We start from the raw sequence: 14,690 nt of genomic DNA on the forward strand, positions 1-14,690 counted from the left end.
TTCATCCGCTTTTTGTACGGATATCTTGTACAATCTAATCTTGTAGTCGTTGCCGTTCGCCCCAATTCAATTCGAATCTGGGGAAAAAATGTAATATCGCGGGGAGCATGCGTGTTTGTTTTTAGTTACCCTGTAACTTTATTTTGTCAAGTTTTTAGCCATGCACCGCACACTGGTTTCGCACGTAGGTGTCGTTGTTTTGACATAAGCCCAAGATGGCGGTATATTTCATTAGGGATTCGTGAGAGATAACTCTCCGATCAAAAATATTTGTTGTAGATTTAATTGTCAGTGAATTATGGAGGCTAGTGCGAGTGCCGGTACTCGTACAACGCGGTTTATGATGGAGGGTGTCGGTGCCAGAGTTATTCGTGGTCCCGAGTGGAAATGGGGAAAACAGGTTAGGTCATACTAGGTTAAGTTGAGTTATAACCTGCCTCTGGTACTCTATTTCACTGTTATGTTTACCTCGATTCCGCTTTTTTCATCCTGAATGAAACATACATTGAAATTGTTTACTCAGTAAGTATCGATTACATTTTATTGAATATACATTGAACAGGATGGTGGCGAGGGCCATGTAGGAACTGTTCGCAACTTTGAATCTCCCGAAGAGGTCGTCGTTGTCTGGGATAATGGAACAGCAGCTAATTACCGCTGTTCTGGAGCTTTTGATCTACGCATCTTAGATTCCGCGCCTACTGGGGTAAAGCACGATGGCACGATGTGCGATACATGCCGTCAACAGCCAATTTTTGGTATAAGATGGAAGTGTGCAGAGTGTGGCAATTATGATTTATGCTCTATTTGTTATCATGGAGACAAACATCATCTGAGACACAGGTTTTATCGCATTGCTACTCCTGGCAGTGAAAGGGTCCTCCTTGAGCCAAGACGAAAAAGCAAGAAAGTGAGTGAAGGGTTTCCACTGACAACAATTTCAATTCAGTATTTTCCTCTTCATTTATCCCTGTTTTCGATCAATGTTAAATTTTCTATGATAGATTGCAATTCGTGGGATATTTCCTGGTGCCAGGGTTGTGAGGGGTGTTGATTGGCAGTGGGAAGATCAAGATGGAGGTAATGGGCGTAGAGGAAAGGTTGCAGAAATGCAGGATTGGTCAGCAGCAAGTCCTAGATCAGCTGCCTATGTTGTATGGGACAACGGAGCGAAAAATCTATATCGTGTTGGATTTGAGGGAATGGTTAGTAGACTTTGCTTAGAATTACTGAAAAGCTCTATATTTCTCTGCTGCTGGAAATTTTGCTGACGCCCTTTTAAATTCTAGGCTGATTTAAAAGTCGTGAATGATGCCAAGGGACAAACCGTCTATAGGGATCATCTTCCACTTCTTGGTGAACAGGCTCCTGGACGGACAGGACCTCATGGACTACAGATTGGAGATCAGGTATATATTAGAGTCATCTTTCTTTTGTAACACTTCAATCGTTGGCATCAAGGACCGAGTCTTGAAAGCAAACTCCGTTTTACAGGTAAACGTCGATCTAGAGTTGGAAATAGTTCAATCCTTGCAACATGGCCATGGTGGCTGGACAGATGGAATGTTTGAGTGCCTCGGTACGACTGGCACAGTTGTGGGAATAGATGAAGATCACGATATTGTTGTCTCTTATCCAAGTGGAAACAGGTGGACTTTTAACCCTGCGGTTTTAACCAAAGTACAAATACCTGTCCCTGTGTCGAGTTCCAGTACAGATAACCAGACCTTTGCAGTTGGCGATTTAGTTCAGATCTCTAATGACTTAGAAAAAATTAAGCTGCTACAAAGTGGGCATGGAGAATGGGCAGAAGCTATGGTCCCGGTAAATTTTAACTTCACTAGTTTACAGTACACTGAGTCATGAAGATAGTTTATTGACATCTCTTGTGTGTTCTTTCACAGACTTTGGGTAAGGTTGGACGTGTTCAACAAATATATCACGATGGTGATTTAAAGGTCGACGTTTGTAGTACTTCCTGGACTTATAATCCGCAAGCTGTTACCAAAGTAGCCAGCAGCGATGGTTGTGTACCAGGAAATACAAGCGGAGGTCAGTTTTCATTGTGGTCAATTGAGGAAACCAAACTTGGATGCGTAATTCTATTTTTGAATCCATCTCTCATTTTATATTTTCAGAACGTTTATCAGCTCTCTTAAAAAAATTATTCGAATCTCATGTATCTGGTGACGTTAACGAGGAGTTAGTAAAGACTGCAGCGAATGGGGATGCTGCTAAATGTGAAGATAGTTTGAAGCGACCAGAAGCAGACGTGAATGGTGTTTTCGCCGGACACACCGCACTTCAGGCCGCTAGTCAAAACGGACATCTTGAAGTAATAAAAATCCTTCTCCGGTACAAAGCCGACGTAGAGATTGAGGTATGTGTAAGCAATCAATTCATGAATATCCTTATTCATTCGCATTATCGTGGTATCAAATACTGAATCGTGGTTACTAATATCTCTAAAACGCGATTTATGTGTTGTTATTAGGACAAAGATGGAGACAGAGCAGTTCACCACGCGGCATTTGGTGATGAGCCGGGAGTGATGGCTTTGCTGGCTGGTGCTGGAGCAGATCTCAATGCCAGGAATAAACGTCGACAAACTGCACTTCATATTGCTGTGAACAAGGGCCACGCAGGAGTTGTACGAACGTTATTAGAACTAGGCTGCCATCCGAGTCTCCAGGTAAGTCTTAATAGTTCTCAGTATCTGATATTATTCTTCGATGCCTTTGATGATTCGGCATGTCAAATTGTTTCACTTTTGGTTTTCTGCTGTTTTATTACATGAATTCTAATAATAATCCGAATTCCAATGGCATAATGATGGCAAAGCGAAAACTTCGGTTTGTTATGGCAAACTAGAACTACAGGTAAGGAACGCCTACATTTCTATGGGCTGTGGAATTAACTTATTCCGGTATTAGCTAAATAGTTTGTCGAAAAAAGAACGTGGTTAATTTTATTTATGAGAGATAGATCTAAGGGAGCACCCAGAGATAGAGATGAGGTCGTTGCCCAGTTTGCAATCGTTAAGTTAGCTCCGGATAAATATTTATGCAGAGAGAGCGGTGGTCTTTGACATGCAGATTAAATGGCAGCGCGAGAAAAGCACGTCTATAGTTACTATACTCGTAGCCAAGCCACTGCAGACGAGGCTGTGACCGCGAGTACTTTGAGATATACCTACATGTATATAGTTAGAGTAGCAGGAGAAGAACTTTGCGATTGGTCATTAACGGAGTTTCAACGTTGCTTACGAATTAGTGAATTATATTTAATCATCACACCTCTCGTCCACAAAGCCAGGGCAGATCCCCGCTATACTCTCATTCGTTTTATACCGGGTGATTCGCAAAACGTCGCGGATAACGTGCAGTTTTTATATTTTATTTTTGACACGCACCTGCCAAAATTTTCAGATCAAACGAGTCGCGTTATGGAATAATTAATAGTGAGCAATTATTTGCTGAGTTTTTACAGAATCGCCGTAACTCGCGTGTTTATTTTTTATCTGATCACCCTGTACTCCGTAATTGTAGAAGAGAAAACAAAATAATTTCCTCTTCTTTTTTTATACCTGGAAGTACGTAAAATGAAAATTTGCACTTAGTTGGCTGCGTTATGTGGGAAAAAGGGGCGTTGTGACGCCCACAAAAAGAAGCAACACTCACAGAGTAGCAGCTATGTGCTTAGTTCGGTTAATTAAAAAGTTTTCCGTACCCTCGGAGATTAGGGTTTATTTTTTTACTTTCATCAACAACCTTCCTCCGCCTTTCAATCAAAGTTGTACCGCAGTCTTCTCTTCCATTCGATTCTTAATTTTTCCATACATCCTTATTGTATTACTAACTTTGGATTAGAACCGAATCATTCAATCGAGTATAATAAGTCGAATGATTGGGTATTATTGCTTGAATCGAGAATATTATGAGTCTTTTCTAAACGTGTAAATGAGAGCTCGGTTCGATAATATTGATAGTGAAAATCTGTGTGTAGAAAATACGAGGAAAATTCCGGGAGTTTTAACCGACTGAATAATGAAATTGGTAGAATGCTAATCGTACGTTAACCCTTTTTATTACCGTTTTATATCGTTATCCCACTCGCTTTACGCAATTACCTCTACAATTAACGATAATGATCCGTATAATGCGGTCGAGTCTGGATTAAATTATCTTTTATTATGTATATGCAATTCTGATATTTATTTTAAGATCGAGGATATAATTCTTTGGAAAATATAGGATCTCAGCCACTATTTTATCCCACCAAGATGTAAAAATTCCCAGAGCGAATTCCGACACCCGTTTTCTTTAAGAGCTTTCCGCTTTTCGTTTTCGATTTCTGCCACGGAATGCCGAATCAAATCTCTCGAAATACAACCGAATATAAGCGAACCCTCCGCGTTCGTTCGTGATTCTTCTCTTTTTATTTTTCTCAGGATTTTATTTATTTTACTTTTGTGAGCTGTCCGAAATGTGATATACATGCATCTACTGAATTACTCTTCCTGTACAGCTGATGCTCCTCTCTGTTCTCTCAGATACAACTTTTGAAGGGGGGAAAAAATGTTCAATATAACAATTTTCATACACGAAACATTTGAAAACTAGTTTTTTGACTACGGTACAACAGATTTAAGGGGACATGTTCCCAAAGTACAATAAATTTACTTTCTCTCTCTTCGACTACCCCTGGTATCACCCTTCAATGATTTATGCTCGCACGGGGCTGGAGGGGGAGGGAGGGTTACAGCCGCGAGCGAAACGAACGACGTTCAACAACTATACGTGAATGCAGGAAAGACGGGGAGAAGAGAAGAGAAGAGTAGAGTTGGAGGGCTACGCCGACTGGGAGGGCCGGTCGCGTCGTTTTGCCTGATAACGGCTCCGCCAAATCCTCTTAATCCAGAGCAGCCATTTTTTATGCCGCTTTAAACCCTACCCTATAGCTGTTTTATTCCTGTTTTGGATTCCCGTTCCAAGAATCCACCCCGAAAACTCGAATCCGAACTCCACCCTCTCGCCGTGCATCCGAACGGCCATCCAGTATCCACCTTTTCTTCGTTTCACTCCTCACGTCCTGCTTCTTTTCACGCTGCACATTCCTCTCTTTTTCTACACCCAGAAACTGTTTCGTAAGACTAGCTACAAATGACAAATTTCATCGGGGAAAAACCGTTGGAATTTCTTCCCTTCTTTCCATTTATACCTTCACTCCTATTATTCACTTGGTTTATCTAGCTTCGTTTCGGAGTAGAGGATAGATTAAACACGGATTAATTGGACTAGGAAAAGAAAAAAAGAGAGAGAAAAAGGAAGATTGATGTAGAAAGAAGTAAAGAGAAATAGCGATAATCTCGCATGCATCGCATGTTTGTCGTAATATGCTCACGGTATATTCGAATCGAGTTAAATTCCCATACACGTGCCACGTATAAAGATGAAAAAAGATATGAGGAAAAAAACATTCACTAAAATTCGATCTGCACCGCAGGATATTCCACCGGGCTGCCGATATGTATATATATTGCCTTTTCCCTCTCTTCTCTCTTCTCTTTTCTTATTTCTCTGTTTCTTTTTTCATTTATTTACTTTTTTTCTATCGAAGTACAGCGGGATTTAGTGGAACTTTAAAGGATTTGAAAAGATTTTCTTCAACGGCACCATATAGCAACGTTATACTGAAACTGGCAATAGTCGTTCTCGAACGATTGCAACTTCTGAAGGAATGGGAAAAGAGGTAGGAAAGGTAGCCATAGATTGCTCGTGTGGCTGCTACAGTTGGTTCATGTCGAACGTGTGCCGATCCTCCAGAATCCTTTGGATAGTAACCGTACGTATATACGTATACGTGATTCTCTGGAAAATACTGCAGCTTAAATTCCAGTAACATTCGAGTTGAGCGTCATGAAAAAATTGCGACTCGCGAGTCAGACCTAGGAAATAAAAATAAAGAGATACTTATATATGTCTGAGAATTTGCATGATTAAGAATTCTTTCTTCTTATTTGTCGTACATAAAAAGAGATGTCAATTGATGAAATATATGCGAATATATGTACGCAACAACGATTCAGGAAAAGATATTTCGCTTATAAGATATTGTAAAATTTTTCGGCTATTGTATACGGCGTTTGTAACGCGGGGTTTTCATTATTCTTGAGAATTATGGTGTAAAATGGTATAAAGTAGAGCGGGGCGGCAGGTAATTCCAAGAGTATCTATAGTTCCTATAGCGATTCAAGCTACCTATCGTATACCTTGGGCGAGTATTTTCGTAGAATTATCACCCCCTTACCGCCCGCGTCTCTGGAAATGGGATAGGTTATAGCCTCGCGGGTTATCTCGGATTGCGAATACGCGGGTATATATTACATGTTCTCGCTTTTGCGGGCGGGGGAAAAGAGGGACAAGAGGTAAAGGAGAGAAACGAGGGAAATCGGGGGAAAGGAGGACGCGAGCTGGTTCCTTCCTATTATACCTCCTCTACCCCATACACACATACATACATTTATACCTATACCGACACCTGCACCACCCCCGTACACTTGCTCTCCATAGTGGAATCAGTACCAAGATTCCAATCAGAATACATATATTTTCTCACGTGCACATACCTACCTAACGTGTGTGTATGTATATATTTTTCCCATTATACCCGTATACGGTCGAGTATATGTTTTAGAATATTTCATCGTAGGTTACATTCTTTTGAATTTATAGTAGTTTTGTTTCGTATATCAGATCAACATGACGTAGAAATTTTCTTTTTATCTATTTTAATATCTGCAATCTCTCAACTGGACATTTTTTTTTTCCAAATTCACCCTTAGCCCGCGCTTATGTGCAGCGGATACCTATACGTACGTGGTGCGACATACGACATCTGTGTCTCTATAATACGTAAAAATGAAAGAGAAATGGGTACTAAGGTACACACGTACGTACCTACGTATACGTATATACGCATACTTGATACAGGAGCAGCAGTATTTCTACAGCTGCAGGAATCCTTCTCCTTATAAATTATATATGTATACACGTTTGTGTTTGTCGAGCAAGAGAACCTACCAGCTAGAGTCCTCATTTGCCAGGGCCCTAATTAATCTAGTTATTCGTTAGGCAGCTTTGAATTCAACCCTGCGACATAGCTGTGTATGTTACGTATACGTATACATACCTGTATACAGTACGAATGTATTCGAATTCCGTTTGAAGAGACGACGCTCTTCAGTTGGTGAGAAGGAAATGTCGCTTCATGAGATACGCGACCAGAGCTTCACTTGGAGGAGACGTATTACTAATCAAAAGGGACGAACCAAATCCTCGTCTTACACGAGACGCTTCTAGATTCGGGAACTCAACACCCTATACCTCGAACTAGCAAACAACCCGTCCCTCACCAATTTGATCACGTAATACTGTCGTCAGGTTTTTCTTTTTTCCTCCGTTTTTGTCACCACTCTTGACCGATTGGGAAATAAAGAACTGTATCGAAATGAGGGGCGATTTTCGGAAGTCGCATATTCGGGGGGGTATATGTGAAAAGGGGCGTGGCACATGATGGAGAAAGGGGGTGTGGGTGGCTCGGGGGATGAGGAAGTGTAAGAGAGAGCCACTTAAAAACATCCTTGATTTACGCTAACTGTTAATTTATACCATTATCGTGGTGATTATGAAAATGAGCGAAAGCTGTACAGCTAACTTTCTTAATTACTTCCCTGACCTGCACCTCACACAACCACCTCTTTACTCGCGTGCAATGAGAAACCCACGGAGAAACCCACAACCCCCTGGAACCACCAATGAGAACACACTCGGGGGGCGGGAGGGAAATGGGGGAAAAATGAAATTATTGTAATAACTTACAACCATTAAACTTTTGTCTCTTCAATCCTTGTACCACCGGTTTATATATGTATATAATATCCACTCTCGGTCTTTTGGAGAGTAATAATAATAACGATAATAATTATACTGTTGTTATTATAATGCGGCTATAAATGCGAATTACAACAAAAATTTCTGATATTCAAATTTTAGGGGAAAAATTTTTATTTTTTTTATTCTTTTCTTTGTACATAATTTGTCCCAGCGTCTCGCTACTTTTTTTTTTGTTAACCCCTTCTTCATTATTTGCACTAGCGCGGTTGATCGTCTTTTTCTCTTCGTTGGGAAGATATCGTCCCGTCTTTTTTTTTTTTTTTTTCTTGGTATAGATGGTTTTGCAGCAGCTCTTCTGGCGGTGACAAATTTGACGGAAAAGCAATGATAGGTAGGTATACTACTACTTCTACCACTGGTACTATATACATTCGGGAGAGGCGAAGGCCTGCCACTGACGCACTTCGACAAAAATTATCACACTGCTTCGCGAACGAACGAACGAACGAACGAACGAACTTTGGCTCGATTTATTGCCCAGAAGACCTGCCAACGACGACTTCTCATCTTCGTGTCTATAAGAACATGTATTATAGATCATGTGTAACGTATATAGTTATTCTAATCGAACGTATGAAGAGTTTGGGCGGAGAAAAAAAATGTAAGAAAATGAAGATTGGATCGTGTTAAGGTCGAAAATCAATCGATGTGCGATCGGAGGAGAAAAAAAAATTGTCTCGAATCATATCGAGATGCGTAGATCATTTTTTTGTCGTATCTAATATCACATACCGTACCCACACGTTGTATAGTCGACGCAGGATTATATTATCGTAGCGTTTTTCGATGATCGATGTGTATTCGCATGATTTTTATTTTATTCTTATTAAATTTATATATTCTCTTCCTTTTTTTTTTTTTTACTCTTTTTTTTCGTTGAGTTATTCAATTTTGGAGTCAGTGCAATGGTGTACAGAATTTATAGTCAGATATTGTGCCGCATTTGCTATAGCTTCGTATATATATTCTACATATATAGCATATAGGAGGGGTTGCAGATCGTTCGGTGCGGTATTTGGCGTCGCGACGCTTCGACTGTAAAACATATTTGCTGACAACCGGCGGGTAGGATTTATAATATATATATATATATATATATATATATGATACGTACGTGCACACACGTACATTTGCATGTATGCTATTTTCCCCTCGTCCTGCCGGTGCTGCAGATGAGTTGTCTCGTCAGGTCTCCTCTCGTCTCGTATTTTCACACTTACAACTTTATACATATGTAGATGTCAAAATAAATTATGAATATATATTCTACCGCATGTAATAATACATTGTTCGGGTATATAGGAGGAGACGGCTAAGAACAAGAAGGAAATTCATAAAACGGTTTTGCTTATCTTGCAAAAAAATATTTTATTCTCAACGAGATTTTTGGCCCACGTTACTTTCACTTTCTGTCAATTTCTTTTTTTCCTTATTCCATCCAATACGATCAATCCGTAAGTGTTCGAAATCTCAAGGTATGAAGACGAGAGCAAACAATAAAAAATTCGACGCTATGTGGAAAGATGAAAAAGTGTAGTATAAAAGAAAAAGAAAAAAGAAAAAAAAAAAAAAAAATAGAGAACCCTGGGTTAGGAATTGTTCGAGGGGTGAAGATGACGGGAAAAAATTTATCCTTTGCTATGACGGGCATCTGGACTGACGTGTCTACTTTATGTATACCTATGTATATGCACGTGTGTGTAATATATTATATATATATATAAAACGGGGTGTTGACGCGAAAACGTTGGCATCCGCAACGCAGTGGTTTTTGGTGCTCACCCCCCTGAAGAATTTGGGTACGGGTCTTTCTCTTGCTAACTCTCGTGACTCCCGTGATAAACTTCAGACAGAATATGGGACGCGATTTCGTGCATAGTTTATGACTACTTTTGCAGGTATACTATATACCCTATACGATGTTTCCTATACATGTATACATACGTATATGCCTATGTAGAGTACGCGGGGTGATCGCTCTCTGACTTTGATCTTTGACCTTTTTAGGGGAAAATCTTAAGTAGGGCGTGAAGAGTTGAATTAATTATGATAAAGTTTGTCAAATTATCATTTGTTGCACGATTTTGTTCCGGGGGTTATTTTTTTATTCTTTTTTTTTTCAATCATTTGGCTCGCTATGGATTAAATTCTGGAACGATTATTTCGTGGAGAGCTTTGAGAAAAAAAGAAACTTTCCTTTCAACCAATACCTACATCGCACATTGAAAGTATTTCGATAGCCTAACGGTAATGAAAGAAAAATGTAATAGTTTCTCGGTGCATAGCTATTTTTTTCCAATTTAGTTTGAGTTACACGATTAAAACGAGTTTTGCGCCTTGCATCCCGGTCAACAAATAAAATTGCTAGGAAGTAGACTGCACAAGGTGGCGGTAGATCTGGAAATAAAGGAGAGAAAAGGAGGTTAGTTTCATCCAGGTTTCCCTTCAGGAATTTTCTGTATAACTAACAGTCGCGGTGGTCTCTTCTTTTTCTATACTTGTACAGTATATATGCATCGCGAATATATGTCGTGAGGGTAGTAGTAATGAAAGAGTGGAAGAGAGACAGGGAAATGTGAAATACAAAATGAGAGAGAGGGAGAACGAGGGAGCGCTCAACTTAACTATGTTTACTTTAGACAAAGTTCTTGGGGATTAAGCAATTGCGAAATTACGTGGGATCTAGAAACTATTTCCATCTTGCTGCCTGATGCCCAGATGCATGCATACCTTCTTAGTTATACTTACGTATTCCATACTATTTTACTTTAGTTGTAATACAACTTCCTACCTCGAATTTAATTTTTTTTTTCGCTCTTTACTTATTTAATTGTAAAATCTTTTTATTCCGTTTCGTCTATCAATTTGAAAACTGTTAAATAATTCAAAGTCATTAGCGTTACATAGAGCGAGTTTCCAGGCTGATTCACTTTTGAAATCGCACCCCTTTTTATACATTCTTTTCCTCTCCACATCCCATTCAGCGTCTTTTTATTTTCACTCAAGCAGGCTTGGATCTTAAGTGATAATCCCACTGTACGGTTCCGATATGATATTAAAGATTTTTTCGATATTAAACTCTAAGGGCATTATACACGATACCCGAATTTTTTCAACTTTCTATAATAAGTATTATCTGTCGCGTCAAATCACCTTGAAGATTGATATCCTTACCCATAACGCGAGGCCAACGTTGACGACCCCGTTATAAAGAAAAAGGTGGAAACGAATGATGATGAACAGCCGATTTGATTGAGATGCTTACATCAAATTTTGTCGTAGGTTAACACAAAAATGTAATAATGTACATTAAAATTTTCTTTCAACACTAAATTCTTTTTTTTCTTAGGATTCTTGAAAAAGAGTCGACTCTGGCTTATAGAAAAAAAAAAAAAATGATTTAATCCTGACGTTTGTGGTCCCTGCCCAAATAGGTGTGGTACCAAAGAACATAGCAATTCGAGACATAGCCTCCTCTCTTTTTTTTACTCTTTTTTTCTCTTTCCTCTTTCCTCATTCGGTTTCAGATCGATTGGAAAACGCGCGATAAAACATGAAAGAATCTCTGCAGCAACGTTGCGACGACGTAGCGGGCATATATGTATATATGTATGTATATATATACTCTATATGTATATGTGTGTATGTACTATATGTACATACATATGTAAGTATGTATGGGTACCTACCCACCGCAGGTTTCTTTGAATGGGATTGAGAGGGTTGGCTGAAATAACAATGGTATCAGACGGCAAAGTATTACCTATCCAACCTTCTCACCTTATTCTCCACCAACCGATTCTATCTTCTGTCTTCCATCTTCTCTCTTATACATTCGAAAATCCAACGAAAACCATAAGAATCGCTAGGATTCTCTAGACGTCATCTATACGTTGCTGACTTTATACCAGTCCCCTTTCACCTTTCACTATGGATTCAGAAAACGTACACTCAAACCTGCACCGAACTCATACCTAATGCATGTATACATTATATACGTGCACTTATGTGTACAAACTATGTTACATATCCCGATGGTTGGTCAGAATTGTGCGGTGCGGACCTTCCGGAAACAAAACCAATGTAACTAATTAGGGACCTGCCCGTGACGTTACGTGGGTTAGGTTCATATACCTATATACTAATATCATGGAATATTTTAGGTACACTTTATATATTTGCTCTCCTACACCGACTCCATCTGCAGTTTCATGCGTGATGGGTTCATTTTTTCTATTGAACTATTAAATTTTTTCTTCCGGGTGTCTAGATCAAGCCCCAAGTCCAAGTGACATTCTTTAAGTATCTATGAGGAAACGGAAGAGAGGTATACTTACGATCAGAGTTGACGTAAAAATCTCGAGGCTCTGAACACTAGATAAATTTTTTCAAGAGATCAAAATCCAAGTCAGTAATTTAACGATCGGTAGCGAGTATAAAGAGTAATGATCCGAATAATGGTAACGTGCAATTGCTGCAGTTTTCAGGTAGTAACATAAAAGATATGGCTGCTTCTGTATTATTATGGCGTTGATGCGTATAAGAAAGCGCGATGAAAAATAGGGATCTTTTTTTTTTGTTGAACTACGCTGTTTTTTATTCATTAATGAAGCTAGATCCGTCCTTGCGGGGAAGAAAATAAAATATTTTCATCCCTCTTACAAAAAAGCTCGGAAATATCCCTGCATAAAATTTTCGCTGGCGGAATTCGGAACATGGTTTTTTGGGGATGAATTTTTTCCTTTCTCACTCAATGTGACGCCTTTCTTCCCTTTGCTTTACAACCTCGAACGACCATTGGATGTGAAATTCGCGATTTATCGCCTTACCATTTGACCGTTTTGTCGTCGTTGCGTCGCGATTTGCGAAGCGTTGAACGGTTTTCGGGATTCTCGAGATCGACTATTTACACATCCGTAAAATACCGTGTATAAAAAAGAAACTCGAGATACGCGGTTCTTCAATCGCGATCGTTAAATCGATCATCGCAGTTTTACTATCTTCTCACTTTTTCCACTATGTGCAGCGATTTTTATTCGTTTTCTACTCGATCGTGAAAGATATCACCTCATATTATCGTATACTTCTTACATGCTTAATACGAGTATATAGCATACCTATGTAAATACTGATGCAGTAAAAGAGAAAAAAGGGGCAAAAAAAATGAGAGTGAAAAAAAAAAAAAAACTAGGAACACCCTCGTCAAATTCACTCTGCATAATATAATAAAACCCAAGATATTTTTCATCTAAAACAAATAACATCTATCCATAGATATATACCCACCGTATCACACCCCATAATATTCTCGGTATATAACCCCATAAATCTATAACATAAAAAAATCTGTTTATCTCCACACCGATCAATACATATATATATATATAGTGTGTACGTATACCTTTTTTATGTATTAAAGTTTTTATCTGCTGTGAAAAAATGAAAATGAAATCGGGAGGCTGGGATCCAGACAAGATTAAATAAATACTTGGACCTACATTGATGAATTTAGCATACGGTGTGAAGTTTTTATGTGATATAGAAATTGGAGTATTTTTTTATTATTATACTTATACCATAGCTGGTGGTTCGATCGTTATGAATTCTAGTTTTTTGTCAAATTGAATCGATACTACATTTCAGCCGTTTATAATTGGTGGGTGGTTTTTTGAGAAGAAAAATAAACGTACCCTCTAGGCGTGGATGAAAGAAGTTTTATGGGATCCACGGGAGAAAATTTACGAACGCTTAAACATTGAGAAATCTTAGAGTGAGAAAGAAAGAGAGAGAAGTGACAGGTATTTTTGCGTCACCATACAAGTTCCAAAAGAAATTTTGTGGAAGATTCGCTCTGTAAGGTCTTTTTTGGCCTTTATACGCGTAGGGTTTTTACCAATCCTATATCCCTAAGGACCTTTTTTGTTTTTGATCACCCCTCTGAAAAGCTAACACCTAAAACTTGATGAAATATATCCTACCTCTACGGAATCATCTCAAAAGAATAATCTCCCGATTATGCCGTACCAATTTAACGAATTCTGTACCCTTACATCACGCTTCAATGGAATGAACGCTCTGGCTTAATCTTGCTCAAATCCATTTGACAAACTTAATCAATCATAGTATATCTAAAATTGATTGTATTACACTTTACTACCACATTTTGACCTCAGGAACACGAGATATCTCAATTTTTCTGCTTCGAAAATCGAAAAATTGGCGACAACTTCATCAATTTCAACAGATTGCAGATTGCGATTCCTGGGCTGCGAAATGTTACTATGAAACGCAATCAAGCTTTCTTATTAATCTAATATGGTGGCAGTTCAACTTTGTTATGTATGTACTATATACAGATCATACTTATGGACTTTAACAACACTTCGCGACTTTTATCATATGTATAGTCACGCTACAAGGAAATAAGGTCTTTTTTATCATCCTCTCTGTACATATTTCAATGTATAACGGGCTTCCCAATCGATTATCGACGGTTTTTATTCTTATTATTTTCGTTACTAATTTGCTTTCATTCGCTCTTTATGTGCAAAAAAAACATCATACAATTAAACAAAATAAAACCAGAAAAGAAAAAAAAAAGAAGAAAAAAAAAAGATGAGAAAAAGCTCTCCAGCAACAGCTCCTTGAAATCGCCTTTATATACGCATACTTCGTCCTGTAATAAGCCATATAATTATCTTTCTCTTTCTCTCTCTCTCATCGTTCTGGCTTTGG

The 14,690-nt window shown here is 38.7% G+C and overlaps 1 protein-coding gene across 2 annotated transcripts in view; it reads left to right on the top strand.

Annotated features, from left to right (window-relative positions):
• Positions 1–182: 182 nt before the first annotated feature.
• LOC105692202 (E3 ubiquitin-protein ligase MIB1) overlaps positions 183–14,690 on the top strand; it is a 203,719-nt gene continuing 189,211 nt past the window's right edge. For both annotated transcript variants that reach the window (XR_003150195.2, XM_025746133.2), the window contains exons 1-8: positions 183–400; positions 563–910; positions 1,005–1,205; positions 1,290–1,409; positions 1,495–1,824; positions 1,905–2,052; positions 2,139–2,380; positions 2,495–2,692. Coding sequence is in view for 1 of the 2 variants with exons in the window: in XM_025746133.2 (XP_025601918.1) it covers positions 299–400; positions 563–910; positions 1,005–1,205; positions 1,290–1,409; positions 1,495–1,824; positions 1,905–2,052; positions 2,139–2,380; positions 2,495–2,692 (1,689 nt within the window). In the remaining variant the exon portion in view is untranslated. The remainder of the gene's footprint in view (positions 401–562; positions 911–1,004; positions 1,206–1,289; positions 1,410–1,494; positions 1,825–1,904; positions 2,053–2,138; positions 2,381–2,494; positions 2,693–14,690) is intronic.

The sequence above is a fragment of the Athalia rosae genome, chromosome 3, assembly GCF_917208135.1.
Source record: "Athalia rosae chromosome 3, iyAthRosa1.1, whole genome shotgun sequence".
NCBI classification, from domain to species: domain Eukaryota; kingdom Metazoa; phylum Arthropoda; class Insecta; order Hymenoptera; family Athaliidae; genus Athalia; species Athalia rosae.